Source organism: Leuresthes tenuis, unplaced genomic scaffold, assembly GCF_036924035.1.
Source record: "Leuresthes tenuis unplaced genomic scaffold, fLeuTen1.0.hap1 SCAF_10, whole genome shotgun sequence".
NCBI classification, from domain to species: domain Eukaryota; kingdom Metazoa; phylum Chordata; class Actinopteri; order Atheriniformes; family Atherinopsidae; genus Leuresthes; species Leuresthes tenuis.
Window position 1 is genome coordinate 2,659,361 of NW_027325364.1, and position 18,166 is coordinate 2,677,526.

At 39.5% G+C, this 18,166-nt stretch overlaps 1 protein-coding gene and 4 non-coding genes across 5 annotated transcripts; 1 reads left to right on the forward strand and 4 right to left on the reverse strand.

The window, feature by feature from the left end:
- The first annotated feature begins 633 nt into the window (after window positions 1–633).
- LOC140315819 (uncharacterized) lies at window positions 634–17,239 on the forward strand. Its single transcript, XM_072393395.1, has 7 exons — window positions 634–703; window positions 2,036–2,101; window positions 2,669–2,770; window positions 4,746–5,090; window positions 7,299–7,453; window positions 16,596–16,711; window positions 17,077–17,239. The coding sequence occupies exons 1-7, from the start codon at window positions 643–645 to the stop codon at window positions 17,237–17,239; spliced, it is 1,008 nt and encodes a 335-aa protein (XP_072249496.1). The 5' UTR covers window positions 634–642.
- Window positions 9,351–9,425, reverse strand: trnak-uuu (transfer RNA lysine (anticodon UUU)). The gene has a single exon. It is a non-coding gene; the product is annotated as a tRNA-Lys (tRNA).
- Window positions 9,739–9,811, reverse strand: trnak-uuu (transfer RNA lysine (anticodon UUU)). Its single transcript has one exon. It is a non-coding gene; the product is annotated as a tRNA-Lys (tRNA).
- Window positions 10,514–10,586, reverse strand: trnak-uuu (transfer RNA lysine (anticodon UUU)). The gene has a single exon. It is a non-coding gene; the product is annotated as a tRNA-Lys (tRNA).
- On the reverse strand, window positions 11,413–11,485 carry trnak-uuu (transfer RNA lysine (anticodon UUU)). The gene has a single exon. It is a non-coding gene; the product is annotated as a tRNA-Lys (tRNA).
- Window positions 17,240–18,166: the final 927 nt, after the last annotated feature.

Below are 18,166 nucleotides of genomic sequence, written 5' to 3' on the forward strand. Positions count from 1 at the left end.
GACTGAAGTTACCAACAGCTCTGAAGTAACAGACTGAATTATTTTTAAAGATGGAAGAAGAAATCAATTATGCCTCACTGGTTTTAAGAAAGGGTGCTCCACCTCCAAGAGGTAAAAGACTCCTGCTTCTCTGGGTTTAATGATATATTTAACATTTTATGCACCTTTAAAGGTGCTCTGTATGGAAGAATTAAGGTCCAAAGCTACTGATTTTAATATTCTGTGGTTATCTCTTTCTAGTTGTCTCTAAACATCTATTCGTGTCGTTGTTTTTTGGGATACAGATAAAGAAGAGGAGCAGACAATTTATTCGGTAATGAAACCTCAACAGTCTGCTGCTACTGAACTCAGTAAGTTATCCAGCTGAAACAGAACCAACACAGTCTTCCTGATGTTGCTCTTCTTTCTGTTTTGGAGCTTTTCGGTGGAAAGTTTAACTCGGAGAGAGCATAAGAGCTAGATTCTTTCATAAGATAGGGTATGCCGGTTTATTTTGTAGTTCAACTTCCTTAAAACCTAAAAGCTTCTCAGTAAAACAGGTGCGTGCGATTTCTGAACAAATCATTTACATAACTGAATTAAAACATGCAAAATAACAGCAGAACAAACTAACAAAAGTAACAGGCGGAATTATTTTTAAAGATGGAAGAAGAAATCAATTATGCCTCACTGGTTTTAGGAAAGGGTGCTCCAGCTCCAAGAGGTAAAAGACTTCTGCTTCTCTGGGTTTAATGATATATTTAACATTTTATGCACCTTTAAAGGTGCTCTGTATGGAAGAATTAAGGTCCAAAGCTACTGATTTTAATATTCTGTGGTTATCTCTTTCTAGACTTGGATGGATCTTTCTTAAGACTCTCTGGACTTTCTTTCAGCTTGTGACTCATCCCAGCTGCTTCCTTATCCCTGATAAGATTTCCTTTCTAATGTCCTTCGGTTTCTTCTGGGTTGGCCGTTGATAAACATCCATCCATCTATTTTCTATACCCGCTTAATCTGTCAGTCGGGTCTTGTGGAGGGTCCACCAGCGCGAAATGCCAATATTTAATGTTTCCTCTGGTCCTAAGATCCTTTTCAGGAGTGTATGTGATGCTGAAATTAATGCATTTGTTGCTGCTTTGTCTTTAAATCTGCATGTAAAGACTTTGGGTGTTTGTCCCAACAGGTCCAACTATGATGACCACTGACATCGAGTGCTTGTGAATACATTCATTTCACTGTCTCTAAACATCTGTTCGTGTCGTTGTTTTTTTGGGATACAGATAAAGAAGAGGAGCAGACTATTTATTCGGTAATGAAACCTCAACAGTCTGCAGCTACTGAACTCAGTAAGTTATCCAGCTGAAACAGAACCAACACAGTCTTCCTGATGTTGCTCTTCTTTCTGTTTTGGAGCTTTTCGGTGGAAAGTTTAACTCGGAGAGAGCATAAGAGCTAGATTCTTTCATAAGATAGTGTATGCCGGTTTATTTTGTAGTTAAACTTCCTTAAAACCTAAAAGCTTCTCAGTAAAACAGGTATGAGCGATTTCTGAACAATCATTTACATAACTGAATTAAAACATGCAAAATAACAGCAGAACAAACTCAGTACTATGTCGCTTCCTCTTTTCTTTCTGGAGCTGTTGATCATTCTGCTCAAAATAACTTGTTGGATGACACAGGACTTGACTCATCTAAAAAAGACAGCTGATAACTGTCTGCTTTCACACCTTCCGTGAATATATGCTGATGATGCTCATTTTCTACAGTCAAGGACTTCTATTAAACTAAATAAATAAAAACTAAATAAAAACAGAGGAAATTGATTTTAATTACCTTTTCATCCTTTTTCTGAATAAACTATTTGTTTATGGGATTTGCAGGTCACTGCATTCTGTTTTTATATAGATTTTAATACACAGTCCCAGCTTTTAGACACCAGGGTTGTAACCTTTGTGATGTTTGTTGGATGGGATCATTGACACTGTGAAGAATCCTGATGAATTGACCATTTCAGCTGTTTCTTTTCCATTTATAATGTTATTGTGACACAGAGGAAAAGGAGGACCGGGCAGTTATTTCTGAAGTAAACCCTAAAGAGCTTGCAACTCCTTTTTCAAGTAAGTCAATTTTGTTGAACCATACAATTTATCTTATCAGCAAAAGAACAAACTAATGTTTCAGGTATGCTCTTTGATGATGCCAACCCTGAGAATAATTAAACCAGTTTGGTTTAAGATATCTAAGATTACCCTAAATGCATGTTTAAGGCTGTCAGGAGGCCTCAGACTCTAAGAACGACAGAAACATCTGGAGTCATATTGACAGTGACTCACACAGTCCAACAAAGAAGAGAATTCAGGCACAATTTGTAAAAAATGCAGCCAAATCCAGAAATGAGCCCTAAGTTAGAGACTTTGCTTGTGTTCAGTTTCTTAAAGCAGAGTAAGCTGCAGTGTGTTCTGTCCTGATAGCAGAATATACAGAAAAACTAGATTAAGATTAGATTTAGATTAACTGAAGACGACCTACTAATGGTAATTGTTTCATGTCAGACTGTTTTATCGTCTATGGAAGAGAAATCATTCTTGTTTAGTGGCTCATTTCATAAAATAAACCTTCCAAAGTTTTACAAAAGAAGTAAACTTTCCACAATAATGTTGAGTCACTTTTTCTGTTCCAAGCAGAAGTTGGAGCAGCTGCTCCTTGTCACTCTCATCTGTTGCTGGTGTGTTTGGGGATACTTTGTGTCATCCTGGCGGTGATCATCATGGCGATGGTCCTCTACAGTGAGTTCCAGTTCAGTACTAAACTTTAACATTCAATTGCAACAGCTTACATCAAATCTGTATCAGCAAAGTCTGGATGGGAGGAACCAAAAGCTCTGGGTTCGGATCTGTTAGTTCGACTGGATTTTTTTCAGAGAAAAGGTTAAAGTTAACACCTGAAAAGTCATCTTTATGTTTCAAGTTTTATTGTCATGACCTGATAATTCAGGAGTGGAATTATGAATGCAAACCTTTTCCAAAGCTCCACCTGCTGGTGTGCTTGACTATATAGTTGTTTGCATCATTTGCCTCAAACATCAGCAGCTACGAAGGTTTTATTGTCCAAAGTACAAAATACTGTGATGTGACCAGTATGAGCATTCATTTAGCATTCAGCACTTTTATTCAAAGCAACTTCCATGTGAGGGACAACAACGAAGCCTCAGAACAGTAAAAACAACTACAACAAAACGCTGCTGTCAGCATTTATTCATTTATAAGATATGATGCATGTCGGGTGTGTTAAAGTGTGGGAGGTTTAAGCAGAGGGGATGAGATTATTGAAGGTAAAGAGGGACAGTTCTACTCTGATAGCATCGGTAGCTCAATTCACCATCATGGAAAGCACAAAGACATTCCTTAGACAAGCACAAAGATCAAGAAGGAGCATAAACCTGTAAAAAAAATAATTTTACTGCCTGCAGATCCAAAAGCCAACCTGTAGTCGACATTAGTGACTTAAATTTGATGAAGAAAGATGTTCAAACTCGTCTTTTATGATGTGACAAAGCAATAATAAAGATTGACTTAGGTTTGGCCCTAACAAAGACTTGGATAGGTTAGGCCATGATTTTGATTGAAATAAGCACTTTGAGGATGCTGTTATTTGAATATAAGCCATCACTGGCTGAAACTAGTGCTGTCTCATCCTATATAACCACAACATATAGTTGGGTTTAATGTGTTTAAACTAGGGCTGTCAAACGATTAAATATTTTAGTCGCGATTAATCACATTGTTTCCATAGTTAACTCGCGATTAATCTCTATTTAAAAAATAATACAGTTAGAATAAGCACTTTGAGGATGCTGTTATTTGAATATAAGCCATCACTGGCTGAAACTAGTGCTGTCTCATCCTATATAACCACAACATATAGTTGGGTTTAATGTGTTTAAACTAGGGCTGTCAAACGATTAAAAATTTTAATCGCGATTAATCACATTGTTTCCATAGTTAACTCGCGATTAATCTCTATTTAAAAAATAATACAGTTAGAATCAAATAAACACAAAGAAAAAATGTCTTTTATCTTTCATTTATTCTTTCAAATAAAAAAGTGCATTGTAGATCCACTTGAAATGTCCATTTAAACACAGCACATAAAATGCCACAACAATGTGGCCTTAAAACTGAAGAGGAAGTAGCCAACAAACGACAAACAGATCAGGGCCTAAAGGCAGTTAAATGAAAAACTGCAGGCATTAGACACATCAGATTCAAAACTCTGAACTCTTAGTGATTTTTCACCTATTTATTAAGCCAAATGCTAAGGCCGCGATTAATCGCGATCAAAAATTAATCGCATCGTGATTAAAGCGTTAACTATGACAGCCTCAGTTCAAACCTATAAGAGATTTAACTTATCATGAACATTAGACAGTCAGCAGGGAAATTAGGCAAAATAAAAAGATAAAGATTCCTTTTTAAGGCTGTTTGACTAAAAACACCTCATGAGGAGAGCGTTTGTTATTGTTCATAGCTTTTGTTGTCCTCCTGGCGTGGAACTTTCACAGCTTGAGTCCTTTGCTCTGCTTGGAGATCCTCAGCCTGCCTTTCTGTGCTCTATTTATTTAATAAACATCTCTTTGCATCTGAACTGACTCTGCATCTGCGTCCTGAGTCACGAGGCCCTGACACACTGTAGCATTATGGACAAATCAACTGAAAATATGATATATATTGACTGACTGACGTGCTCTTTCTTTCCGTTCAGTTACCATTGTAATGAACAAACAGGAAGCAAACCTCGAAGCAGAAAATGAGCAGCTGATGAAAGTCTTAAAGAATCAGACTGAGCAGCTGACTGCCGACAACAGAGTCCTGAAGAATCAGACCCAGCAGCTGACTGCTGACAACAGAGTCCTGAAGAATCAGACCGAGCAGCTGACTGCCGACAACAGAGTCCTGAAGAATCGGACCGATCTGATGATGGTGGAGATTGAAATCTTAGAAAATCAGACCAAGCACCTGAACAGACAGAAAGACGACTTCAACTGGACGCTGGGAGTCATCCTGAAATTCAACGAATTTCCGGTGAATGAATTCTGCCCTAACAAAAGTAAGTACATCATAAAGTCATTAAACAACATTATACTTCATAAAAAAACACCCAAATGTTATTAGCAGGATGGTAAATTCAGTACTTTCTACCCTTTTTAAAGTTTATTTAGAAGATAAAAAGCATGCAGTTTTCTATAAGTTATTTATTCTACAAGCTTTACTTTAGTTTTTCCAAAAGTAAAATCTTCTCTGCCTTCTTTAAAGAGATTTAAACCGTTTTGAACACATTCTTACCTTTCAACCCTGATGCAACATCTGACCTGCATCAGCATTTTCAATTTTGATGTCATGTTTCTGATTTCTTCAGAAAGTGAGAATTAAAACGTCAGTTTCATGTTGATCAGAAAACCCTCTGCTTTCAGAAGCTTTTGTTTTAGAGAGTCCCAAAACAAAAAGAAAAGAAAAGCTAGGTTCACTTTTACTCTTATAGCCTTGACATCATCGTCATTCGTCATCTTGGTCGTGTATATCTCTTTATCTCTTTATGCATTTCAGGCCTGTAAAGCTTTGTAATCTTCCTTCTCATGACACTGAAAAGACAGTCAGGCATTGAGATGAAGTTCAAGATGAAGTGATGAAGAGCTTTTCTTCCAGTAAAATCATCTTGAACTGTGCAGCAGTTCAGGCACATAATCATATTTGTCATTTGAAAGTTCAGGCGGCAGTGCGGGGGGGTGGTTGTTTCTCTGCTGGGGACAGGTCAGGACTGCAGGCAGCAGTGCGGGGGGGTGGTTGTTCCTCTGCTGGGGACAGGTCAGGACTGCAGGCAGCCAGTCCAGCACCCGTACCTCTTCTTCCTCAGCCAGGCCTTTGGACTGTGGCAGAATGTGGTTTTCCATGGTCTGCTTGAACAATGCTGGGACGTCCCAGGAAAAGATGTGGCCTTGAAGGCAGCATATGTTGCTGTAAAATCTCAGTGAACTTTTCTGCATTAATGCTGCCATCACAGAAGTGGAAATGAGCTTTGCCCCCTGATCCAACCCCATACCATCACAGAGCCTGGCTGCAGGGACTGGCTGCTGACAGCAGGCTGGATGCTGCTTTTGCTCTTTGCTCCATTTCTTCCAACAAAGATGTGGAATACTGATGGGTCTGACCACAGCACACGTTTCCACCGTGTGACGGTCCATCCCAGACTCCTCCGAGCCCAGAGAAGTGGACGAGGTTAACATCAGGCTTCTTTCCTGCACAGTAAAGCTTGTGAATGGAACTCTGTATTGTGGTGCTTGACAAAGGTTTCCACAGTAATCCCTTGTCCATGTGCTTCTATCAGCTGCTGATGAATGACGGTTCTTGATGCAGCGTCTGAGGGGTCAGAGGTCACGGGGTCCAGCTTAGGCTTGCTCCCTCGTCCTTTACACTGAAACTCCTCCAGATTCCTTGAATGCTTTAATGATATTCTGCGCTGTAGAGGCAGAAATATGCAGATCCCTTCCAGTCTTTCTCTGAGGAACTTTGTTTTAAACACAAACTGGAGCTCCTCTGAACATCTTTTGTGCCAAATCATAATAACTATCATCTGATGTCTAATTTTCTTTATTACTAGCCCACATCACAGCTTTTTAAAAACATTTTTCAGACCTGAAATGCAACGAATAAAGTTGAAAAATACATTTAATATCTTGAGTTTATACCTGCTGGATTTATTCTGGAAGAAAACGTCCTGCCAAAAAAGATGCTCCAGAATGGAAATATTAGAAGTAAATAGATTTATAGTTCCTCATGTAGGATAACAGTCATAAGTCTTTTAAGGTTTTATCATTTGTTATCATTCAGTTTTATTTACATACCATCAAATCGCAACAAATGTTATCTCGAGGCATTTCAACTACAGTCCATTTTAAACTAATTATAATCCAATTTATTGTAATAAGATTCCAATTAAATCACGTTCATTAAAATCTGTGCAATCTGTTGGTTTCCTTAGCTAGGATATTATTTTTTGAATTGGCTCCATATGATTTAATTGGATTATGATTACAGTGAATTGAATTCCAATTGGCTTGAATTGGACTTTATTACTTAAGTGCCTTGAGATGAAAATTGTTGTAATCTGGTGCTATATAAATAAAATTGAATTGAATTGAATTCAAATCCAAGTTGGTCTAATCCGTATAATTTCAGTCAGTTTAAAAAGGCTGCCATTTGATTTTGACATGTTATATTTAATAATTAATCAATTTCTCCGCCCATTTCGTGAGCACAGAGTGTCAGCCCTGTCGGGACGGCTGGATTCTTTACCAGGAAAAGTGCTACCTGTTTTATAAAGAACCCCCAAGATGGAAGACATGGATAGAAAGTCGAACTTATTGCAAAGACAATGCTGCAGATCTGGTTGTTATTGATAATCAGCAAGAACAGGTGAGCTATAAAGAGTCATTTTCCAAATGAACATTTTCTTTTAAATTATTATAACTGATGCCTTTACGAAAGTGTGAATGATTCCGATGATCCGCCATGTCATGACTTCCAGGAATTTGTCAGTAAAAACATCCCGTATTACCAGAGCCCTAACCATGGATACTGGATTGGGTTAAAAAAAACTGGCGACACCTGGTTCTGGATTGATGGACGCAACAACACTCTTGAGTAAGTAAAAATAAATATTGACCATGACTCCGGCCCGGTGCTGAGACAGAAAAAGAAAGGATTTAGTTTTAATGCAAATTCAAAGTATAAACTATTGTTTCACCAGGATTTGATGTCAGCTGTTTGTTTCTTGCAACACTGAAGTTGTTTGATTTAATTAAGTGCATTAGCTGTACTATGAATGCTATTAATATTGCTCATGTTTACATTTTAAGGTACTGGGTGGAGCAGGAGATAGGTACACCAGGTCCATATGCTCTGGTTATCCCTCAAAGGAACGCAACACAGAGCTGGGACACATCTGATCATGCATTTCAACTCAAATTCATCTGTGAGATGGAAACTTTGATCAGGTCAAATTAGTGAACACTGTGTCCGACTTTGTCCTCTTTGTGTCGCATGCATAGCTGCAGACTTGCTTCATCACTTTTGAATAAGAAAATCCAAACATATGTTGATGTATCTGCTAATGCTCTTTAGACGGTTTGTGTCCTAATTTGTAAGAATGAATTTTATCACTTTAATGTGTCTTTTTAATGAATAATATTGTTCTAAATAATGGGACAATAATGAGGAACTTCTTCTGATTGTATGGTAATTCATTCACATATGAGGGGTGGGTGTAAAAATGGAACTGATGTAAACTGTAACTGAGTCGGGATGTTTTTAAGTCAGTTAATGAAAATAGTTGTGATGCATTTGCCATTTTTTTTCAGGGAAATATCCTCGATTGGAAGATAATCGTCATGAAAACGCTTGCAAACTTGTAAGGGCATTGATAAACTGTTTGTATTGATTAGCAGAGCGCTTTGAATTGTATGATTAAAACTGTGAATTGATTTGATAAACTTGATATGACATTTTATTTTACATTTTTTTGGACCAGCCTTCAGCTATACAAATAGTTTCTATAGTTATACTATATATATATATATATATACTATATAGTTATACTATAGTTATAGTTACTATTATGAAACTTCAGCCGAGTTACATCTGCAGAGGAAGAGATTTGCCTGACTTTTTAGAAGATGCAAGATAAATAACGGCTCTGCGCTGTACACCAGTTCATGTTGTGATCTGTCTTTGAAGTGAAATCCCTTCTTAACTTCATGAGTTGTGGGTAAATAGACTTGTATAGTGCTTTTCTTGTCTAACTGACCACTCAAAGTGCTTCTAACACTACATGCACTCATGCTCATACAGCACTTCTTAAGTCTACACATAACTACATGCATTCTAACACTGATGGATATATTGGGGGTTCAGTGTCTGGAAGCTGGAGTTGAACCACTGACCTCCTGATTGCTGATTCCTCCTGAGCTACAGCCACCCCAAGTGTTAAATCCCTGTGTTAAAGTCGGGGGAATAATCATACTGAGCATCCTCTGAAGCCTTAATGCTCTGCTACACCCAGTTGCTTTGGTTTCCTCTGGTTCTTCCTGTAATTGCATTCCTGTGAAAAAGATACATGTTAGATACAGATGGTGGGTGTGGTGCATCCACAAATCACCCACTGCAACAGTCGTTGCTCAGTAGAAGCGTGGGGAAACAAAAAAGAATGAAGTAAATGCACTCGTGCTATTCTACTACTGATCAGTCTACCTGATGGTGCATTCATAGAAGTATAAGATAATGCAATGATAGTAACCATGACATATTCAGAGGTTGCATCACCTGAACAGGGACTGGAACCCTGGACCCTCAGATTAAAAGTCTGATGCTCTACCGACTGAGCTAAAGCTGGGGAACAATAGTCTGTATGAGGGGGGGAAGAAGGGGGAAAAGGGGGAAGAAGGGGGAAGGGGAAAAATGAAGGAAAAGAGGAGTTTTTGAGAATATGAGGGGAAAAAATGGAATGAACTTGTAGTTATTTGTGTTTCTGCTGTCCATTTCAAGTAAAATGAAACAGTTCCCCTGGGGAAGGACAGGTCTTAGAACTCTCTGTCCAAATGTGCCTATTGGCTTTAAAGTGACCAGTGTGGAGTTGTTCTCTGCATTCATAGAAGTATAAGATTATGCAATGATAGTAACCATGACATATTCAGAGGTTGCATCACCTGAATAGGGACTGGAACCCTGGAACCTCAGATTAAAAGTCTGATGCTCTACCGACTGAGCTATCCAGGCTCTGAATGTGACAGATCACAGTTTAAGTGACACTTTTTATAAAAACACACAACCCGACTGGTTTACTGGCTGATACAAATGTTAAAGCTTAAACCTAACAGTGTGTAGTTTGGCCTTCAGTTTCTAATTCAAGCATCTTTGGGACCTGAGACACCAAACAGTCGTCCATCAGACACGTTTGGAGCTCCAATGAACGTCTCTCGCTCTTGTATTTTTGGTGCTTGATCCCAGTTACCATTGTTGGACTCCAGCGGACTCCAGTACGATTCAACTGTCAGGAACGTTGTCTTGGCTTTTTGGTGAAGAGTCCTCTCACATTGGCTGTTCAGAACGGTGAATATGTCTACGAGGAAGTGTTTTCATTGTCTTTGAGAAACCTCGTCATACACAAAGATGCTCTCCATGTTAGCTTCTTGGTGCTGTTGTTTTCTTCTCTCCTTACTTTTTGCAGGTTTTGTTGCTGATTGGCGCTAAAGTAACACGTCTGTCGCAGACGGCTGCGTCACATCAGTCCCTGTCAAGGTCCCCGACTCATGTGGGAATGCAAAATGAAGCAGTTCCACTGGGGAAGGACAGTTCTTAGAACTCTCTGTCCAAATGCGCCTATTGGCTTTAAAGTGACCAGTGTAGAGTTGTTCTCTGCATTCATAGAAGTATAAGATTATGCAATGATAGTAACCATGACATATTCAGAGGTTGCATCACCTGAACAGGGACTGGAACCCTGGACCCTCAGATTAAAAGTCGGATGCTCTACCGACTGAGCTATCCAGGCTCTGAATGTGACAGATCACAGTTTAAGTCACACTTTTTGTAAAAACACTAAATCCAACTGGTTTACTGGCTGATACAAATGTTAAAGCTTAAACCTAACAGTGTGTAGTTTGGCCTTCAGTTTCTAATTCGAGCATCTTTGGGACCTGAGACACCAAACAGTCGTCCATCAGACACGTTTGGAGCTCCAATGAACGTCTCTGGCTCTTGTATTTTTGGTGCTTGATCCCAGTTACCATTGTTGGACTCCAGCGGACTCCAGTATGATTCAACTGTCAGAAACGTTGTCTTGGCTTTTTGGTGAAGAGTCCTCTCACATTGGCTGTTCAGAACGGTGAATATGTCTACGGGGAAGTGTTTTCATTGTCTTTGAGAAACCTCGTCATACACAAAGAAGAAGATCATAACCCTTGCTGTCTTTAAGGTATATTTTAAGAGTAGCAGAAGAGGAGCAAAGAACACATTAGGCGCATTCCCACTGTAGGAACCTTTAGCAGTTCCTAGAACCTTTTCAGGAATAGGGCTGTTTTTTTCATGCATTCGGACATACAGGAACTAGGGACCGCGGCCCTCAGTTCCTGGAACCATTTTAGCTCCTTCAGGGTCTTTTCTGGGTTCCACAGGAACATGACGTAGGTGTTTGGTGGCTGTAGCTCCGCCCCTTGTCTGAAATGTCTCTTGCTGTCTTTAAGGTATGTTTTAAGAGTAGCAGAAGTGGAGCAAAGAACACATTGGCTTTAAAGTGACCAGTGTAGAGTTGTTCTCTGCATTCATAGAAGTATAAGATTATGCAATGATAGCAACCATGACATATTCAAAGGTAGTATCACCTGAACAGGGACTGGAACCCTGGACCCTCAGATTAAAAGTCTGATGCTCTACCGACTGAGCTATCCAGGCTCTGAAAGTGACAGATCACAGTTTAAGTCACACTTTTTATAAAAACACTAAATCCAACTGGTTTACTGGCTGATACAAATGTTAAAGCTTAAACCTAACAGTGTGTAGTTTGGCCTTCAGTTTCTAATTCGAGCATCTTTGGGACCTGAGACACCAAACAGTCGTCCATCAGACACGTTTGGAGCCCCAATGAACGTCTCTGGCTCTTGTATTTTTGGTGCTTGATCCCAGTTACCATTGTTGGACTCCAGCGGACTCCGGTACGATTCAACTGTCAGAAACATTGTCTTGGCTTTTTGGTGAAGAGTCCTCTCTCATTGGCTGTTCAGAACGGTGAATATGTCTACGAGGAAGTGTTTTCATTGTCTTTGAGAAGCCTCGTCATACACAAAGAAGAAGATCATAACCCTTGCTGTCTTTAACGTATGTTTTAAGAGTAGCAGAAGAGGAGCAAAGAACACATTAGGTGCATTCCCACTGTAGGAACCTTTTGCAGTTCCTAGAACCTTTTCAGGAATAGGGTCGTTTTTTCGTGCATTCGGACATAAAGGAACTAGAGACTAGGCACTAGGCACTGCTAGATGAGAATCCTTTGACGACCAGAGTGACTGAGTTGTTATGTAAGCTTTGTGAGAGCATTCAAGTAGATAGGAGCCGTTCCATTAAGCACTTTGTAGGTTAGCATCAGGGACTTGAATTTGATGCAGGCGGCTAAGGGCAGCCAGTGGAGCTCCATGACCTGAGAGATGCATCTGGACCTTCAGCTGATCCATCTACTGTTGGCCCAAGCCTCATCAGAAATGGTCTCCATGGAAGGGTGGCTGTCAAGAAGCCGTTCTTAAGGAAGGGAAACAGGGAGAAAAGGCTGAGCTGTGCCAAATGACACAAGAAGTGGACTGAAAATAACTATGTTTCTCCTGAGAGAACATTTTGGAAAAGAAATCCTCGAACAGTACAGACTATTTGGAATTCATCTGTTTTTACTTCTTGGAAATAGAATCTTAGACTGATCGTCAAATAAAGGATCAATGTGGAAATTCATAAGAAGTAAATGTTGAAAAGTTCAGTTTAACTGACGCAGAAGAGTTGAGTTAACTTCCTTTATTGCAGCAGTGCAGATACGTCTCAGACACACTTAGTTCAGACAGCTTGTGTAAAATGTCACCACAAAGGAAGAGCTCTTGCATCTTTCATCATTTTTACACGCAGTGTTGAAGGCAAACATTAACTTTTGTCCATTCAGAGCATCAGCAAGTACCGACACCAGGTTCTTTTTTTCTTTAACTTTCCTCATTTTCAGTGATGGATGAAGAAGTCCACCAGTCAGTGGATTACCAAAATGTTCCTTCAAAGAGTAAGTGACTCACTTTATCATATAGAGCAAAAAATGTGAAGTTTCTAAATGATTAGTAAAGAAAAAAAGCTGGTTTGTTGGAAGTTGATAGGTACAAGGTGCATTACCTGCATTCCTGATTCAGTTCTTATTAACGGTTTTGCACTTTCACAGATATTTCGTGCACCTTATTGTAGAATATTCCTGATTCTTGAGGATAGTTTTCAGTGTTTTTAAGACTATGAAATCTATGAAAGCTCTGTTTTGAATAATTAAAGATCTGACATTTACTGTCACAAAAAGAACAGAGAAAAAGAGAAGTCTGTCAGATATTAGGAACCAGCCATGGAAACAGTCATATAACCCATATAATCAGGTCTTATTGGGTTATTTTTCAGTGCAAACATGCATTGCAGCTTAAAGTAACTGTAAACTTTTCATATTGATGATATCTGGGTTTCCTTATTGCACGCAGATAATAAAGCAGCGGCACACTCTCACAACCCTGTGTTGCTGTTGATTTGGGGGATATTGTGTGCCGTCCTGGTGGCAAGCATCGTCGTTATCATCCGCAGTGAGTTCCTTCACAAAGCCATTTATTCCTGGACTATATATTTAATTTAACCCCACGCTGAAGGCCTTTTCAATTATGGGCTCTGTAAAAAAAGGCTTGCTGTGTGTAATTAAGACACCAAAAGCATGAATTCATATAGAAAGCTGACATAAAACATCTTTACCTGCAAAGAAATATAGATGGGGGTAAATGGACTGTACTTGTATAGTCCTGCAGGATTTAGATGTTTCCCTGCTCCAACACACCTGATCCAGATTAAATGGATCTCTTCAAAAGATTGTTCAATTCTGCACAAACCAGCCAATGAGTCCTCGATCTGAATCAGGTTGAGATCCCTGTCTCAGATGCTTAGTGTCAGGATGTAAGCGTTGGGCACCCAAACCCTTTCAACTGCTTTATGTCCACAAAGAGCCCCTTTAACCACTAACCGAACTAGCGGTAAAAGCTCAGAAGTTGCTTAGTAAGCAAGAAAAAGGTCCATAGTTTTAACTGTTAGCAACAAGCCATTTTTATCTTTATCATTTTAAACTTTTTAAACAGTCTTTAAGCCTGGACTGCTTCTAAAATGAGCGTTATGTAATAAGAAAGAGATGGAAACATTAAGGACTGACGGACGTCTTTTCTTCTTCACAGTCAGTGTGGTTTTGTACAAGCAGGATGCAGAGCTCAGCAACCTGATGGCAAAGATAAGAGTCCTAGAGAATCAGACTGAGGAGCTGAGCAGAGTCAGAGATGACCTTAACTGGACGCTGGGAGTCATCCTGACATACGACAACTTTCCAGTGAATGACTTCTGCCCTGACAACAGTGAGTATTGGACACTGATAACTTTACAATTAGAGCTTATGCCACCGTTGATATTATTTCCCAATAGGACAAAGAGATGGTTAACATGGTTAACTTGCAAATCTGGAGAGGCTCCATCAATGCTGAAAGGTAAGAAGAAGGGATTCAGAACAGCATCTGCTCCCATCCAGACAATGACTCCTTAAGGGAAGGTCTTGCATATATCAGCAGGACGAAGTTAAACCACATCCTGCATCTATTCCAACAGCACGGCTTCATAGTAGAAGAGTCCGGGTGCTGGACTGACCTGAAAACATTTCAAATACAGCAAAGAAGAACCAGTCCTGCTTACAGTCCTGTTTACAAATGCTGTTAAAAGAAGAGGGGATGCTACAGTATACTATGACCTTTTCCAGATGAGCTAAAATTATCCAAGAAATAGTAAAGTGTCTCACTTCAACATCTGACACGCTTTCTATGTTCTGCTGTGTTTATTTACATTTCTGCACAATGTAGCTTTATTTTTGCTGTTTGACCTTTTCCAAGTAGAACCTGTGTCATAAATCAAAATGTGCACAAACACACAGTGAGCACTAAAGACTTTAGAAAGCAATGGCAAAATAATTTTAAAAAACTATTTACTGTATGGGTCAAATGTCACGCTTCAGTAATCTCACACAAAATTAAAACCAAAAGTCAAACATAAACTACCATTTCTGCTTACTTCATGAAAACAGAGTGTCAGCTATGCCAAAAAGGCTGGGTTCAGCACCAGAATAAGTGCTACCTGTTCTATAACGAAAGCATACCTTGGAAGACGTGGAAAGACAGCCGAAAATACTGCAAAGATCTTGAATCAGATCTGGTTGACATTGATACTTTTGAAGAACAGGTGAGCTCTAATAACATGCGAACATTACAATTTAAAGGGGAACTCCGGTATTTTTAAACCTTATTTCTGGCATGAAATACGTTCATCTACTCACGAGAACAGTTTGGTGAAAGTCGGCGTCCTTCGGAAGATATTTAGATAACTCGAGATCCATATAACGGAGTGAACGGGGCTTAGAGGATGCAGCCTCTAAATAAGGCATTATCTGTCTTTATTTCACCAATACTTTAAGAAGAATGAATGAATGAACGTGTGCTATAGCTCTGTTAGCTCATAGCTGCTGTTATGTGGCTACTTGCAGCTATAGGAGAGCTAACGGAGGGATTTCTACACAGGCACTCTACTGGGACCACTTCATCCACACGCCCCCCTGCAGCACAGTTTATTCACTCCGTGCTCTGTGACAGTCGGCTAACTTCACACAGAGTTTGCTGCTGATAGTTTTGTGCAACATGGCAGGATATTTGTCAGATTTTGACGACTTTGAGTAAGATGGACGTTCTTATCGGAGTAAATGAGCTGTGCTGCAGCAGCCGGCGTCGATGGCATCATCCCAGTAGACGAGTGTGTAGAAAGCCCTCTATAAGCCCCCCGATAGCCGCCAATAACAACAACACAGCAGCTATGAGCTAACAGAGCTATAGCACATGTTCATTCATTCATTCTTCTTAAAGTATTGGTGAAATAAAGACAGATAATGCCTTATTTAGAGGCTGCATCCTCTAAGCCCCGTTCACTCCGTTATATGGATCTCCAGTTATCTAAATATCTTCTGAAGGACGCAGACTTTCACCAAACTGTTCTCAGTGAGTAGATGAACATATTTCATGCCAGAAATAAGGTTTAAAAATACCAGAGTTCCCCTTTAAAAAAAAGGTTTAACTGACAGTAATTCTTCTAGAGAAGACCTTTTCCAAGTAGTAGAACCTGTGTCATAAAACTAAAGGTGCACAGACACACAGTGAGCATCATATGTCTTCACTAAAGACTAAAAAATTCAGATGTTTTATATGTCAGGACAAAGTAAGACAATCATATGGTTCAAAAACAACAACAACATGACACATTACAGTGTCATTAACCATTTAACTAAAACTAACTGCTGATGAATTAACTTTAAACTGATCACTTTCACATCTCTGTAGCATCGTTTGTGCAAAGTGAAACTACATCAAAGCCACTTCACTATATGCTGTAGGGGTCAAATGTCACGCTTCAGTAATCTCACACGAAATAAAACAGAAAATCAAACATTAACTTGTTCCATCTCTGCTTACTTCATGAAAACAGAGTGTCAGTCCTGTCGAAAAGGCTGGATTCTGCACCAGAATAAGTGCTACCTGTTCTTTAATGAAGGCTTTACTTGGAAGACGTGGGACAACAGCCGAGAACACTGCAAACGAACCGATTCAGATCTGGTTGTCATTGATAATCTTCAAGAACAGGTTGGTTCGAACCTTAAAAAAAGCATTTAAAAAAAAACGGAGACAGAATTTCTGATCATCTGCAGCTTTCTGACTTACAGGAATTCATCAGTGAGCAAATCGAGTTTTACTTTGACACATTTCATGGATACTGGATTGGGTTGTACGAACGAGACAACAGCTGGGTCTGGATTGATGGACGTAAGGACTCACTGGGGTAAGAAAAGCCTTTTATTTTCCAGACAGTCATTGAATGTTCTCAGTCCAACGAGTTTCTAGTATGTCAAGAATATGGCTTCCGCATATCATTGAGTCGGTTGAGCTTGAATATGAGCTGATTTAGTCCATTTACTTTACATTTTAAATGTTTTGAAAGAGCTTAAAACCTAAAAAAAACACCAAAATGCACAGAGATGCACTAAGACTGAGAGCAAACAGCAGCTGGGGAACATCTGTCTCAGCCAGGATCATATGTCAGCTGTTGGCTATTATCTGAATTTCTCACACTTTACTTTAATTAGCTGCTCTTTAATTCGTGTGATTGTTCCGAGATGCTCTGACGTTCACATTTTGCTTTTGAAGGTACTGGATAAAAGGGAACTTTTCATCGGGCTCTTATGCTCTGATGATGCCGCAGAGGAACCTCACCGAGAGCTGGCAAACAGCGAGGCCTGAATTTAAGAACAAATTCATCTGTGAGAGTGACAAGGTCCTGATGAGGCCCAATCAGGCACCACTGAGTTAGCATTCTTCCTCTTCATGTCACACACAGAACATCTTGTTTGCTTCTGGATGATAGAAACATGTATCAGAGCTGTTTAGATTAGAATACTGTTGGAAAAAGTATATATTTATACTATGACAGAAGAGTCCCTCCATGTTTTCCTCTTCTATGATTCAAGCAAAAGTGTTTTGACTCTGGTACTAGTCTTTCCTATAATATTAACTGGTGAGAAATGCCTTTTTCCCATAACATTGAATGTTCCTTCCCATAACATTCTGTGATCAGAAAGCATAAACAACATAAATAGCTGGAGCACCATTTTGTCGGGGAGACAACTCTGAGCAGCTTCCCAACAGGTTGTGCCGACTTGTCTCTTTCTTGCAAGAATAAATGTTTTGTGTTAATCGTATCCAGCGACTCTGAGCCTAATTTTGAGAGAATTTTTCTAACAAATACACAGTGTGATCATTGTTTTATTGCCTGTTTTTCTGCTGCGATTCGATGAACTAAAGTTTGGAAATTAAAGGGAAACAAATGAGATATTTATTCAGTCTCTTTCTGGATGTAAATGTCAGGTTATGAGGCTGGAGTTAAACCAGTCAATGTGGCCAGACAGCTTACAAACAAGCCTTTCACGTGTGATTGCGACTCTTCGTCTTTGCATGAACGTAAAGTCTTTGACACGCTGCTAAGCGATGGCTGGGTTCAGGTTAGGTTATTCACTCAAAACTGGAGTCCTGTGATGTAAACCTTCCAGGTGCTGTTGATTGTAATGTTAGTGACATACTGTATGAGTAATTTCCATCTGATATTAACATTTAGTTCAGGGATGTCAAACTCCGGTCCTGGAGGGCCGCTGTCCTGCAGGTTTTAGATGTTTCCCTGCTTCAACACACCTGATTCAGATGAAATGGATCCCTTCAAATGATTGTTAAGTTCTGCACAAAC

Excerpts from the sequence above, each read along its gene's own strand:
- LOC140315819 (XM_072393395.1), top strand. The coding sequence starts at position 643 with ATGGAAGAAGAAATCAATTATGCCTCACTGGTTTTAGGAAAGGGTGCT. Across the intron at positions 5,091-7,298 it reads TGAATTCTGCCCTAACAAAA|AGTGTCAGCCCTGTCGGGAC; the intron begins GTAAGTACATCA and ends TCGTGAGCACAG. Across the intron at positions 7,454-16,595 it reads TTGATAATCAGCAAGAACAG|GAATTCATCAGTGAGCAAAT; the intron begins GTGAGCTATAAA and ends TCTGACTTACAG.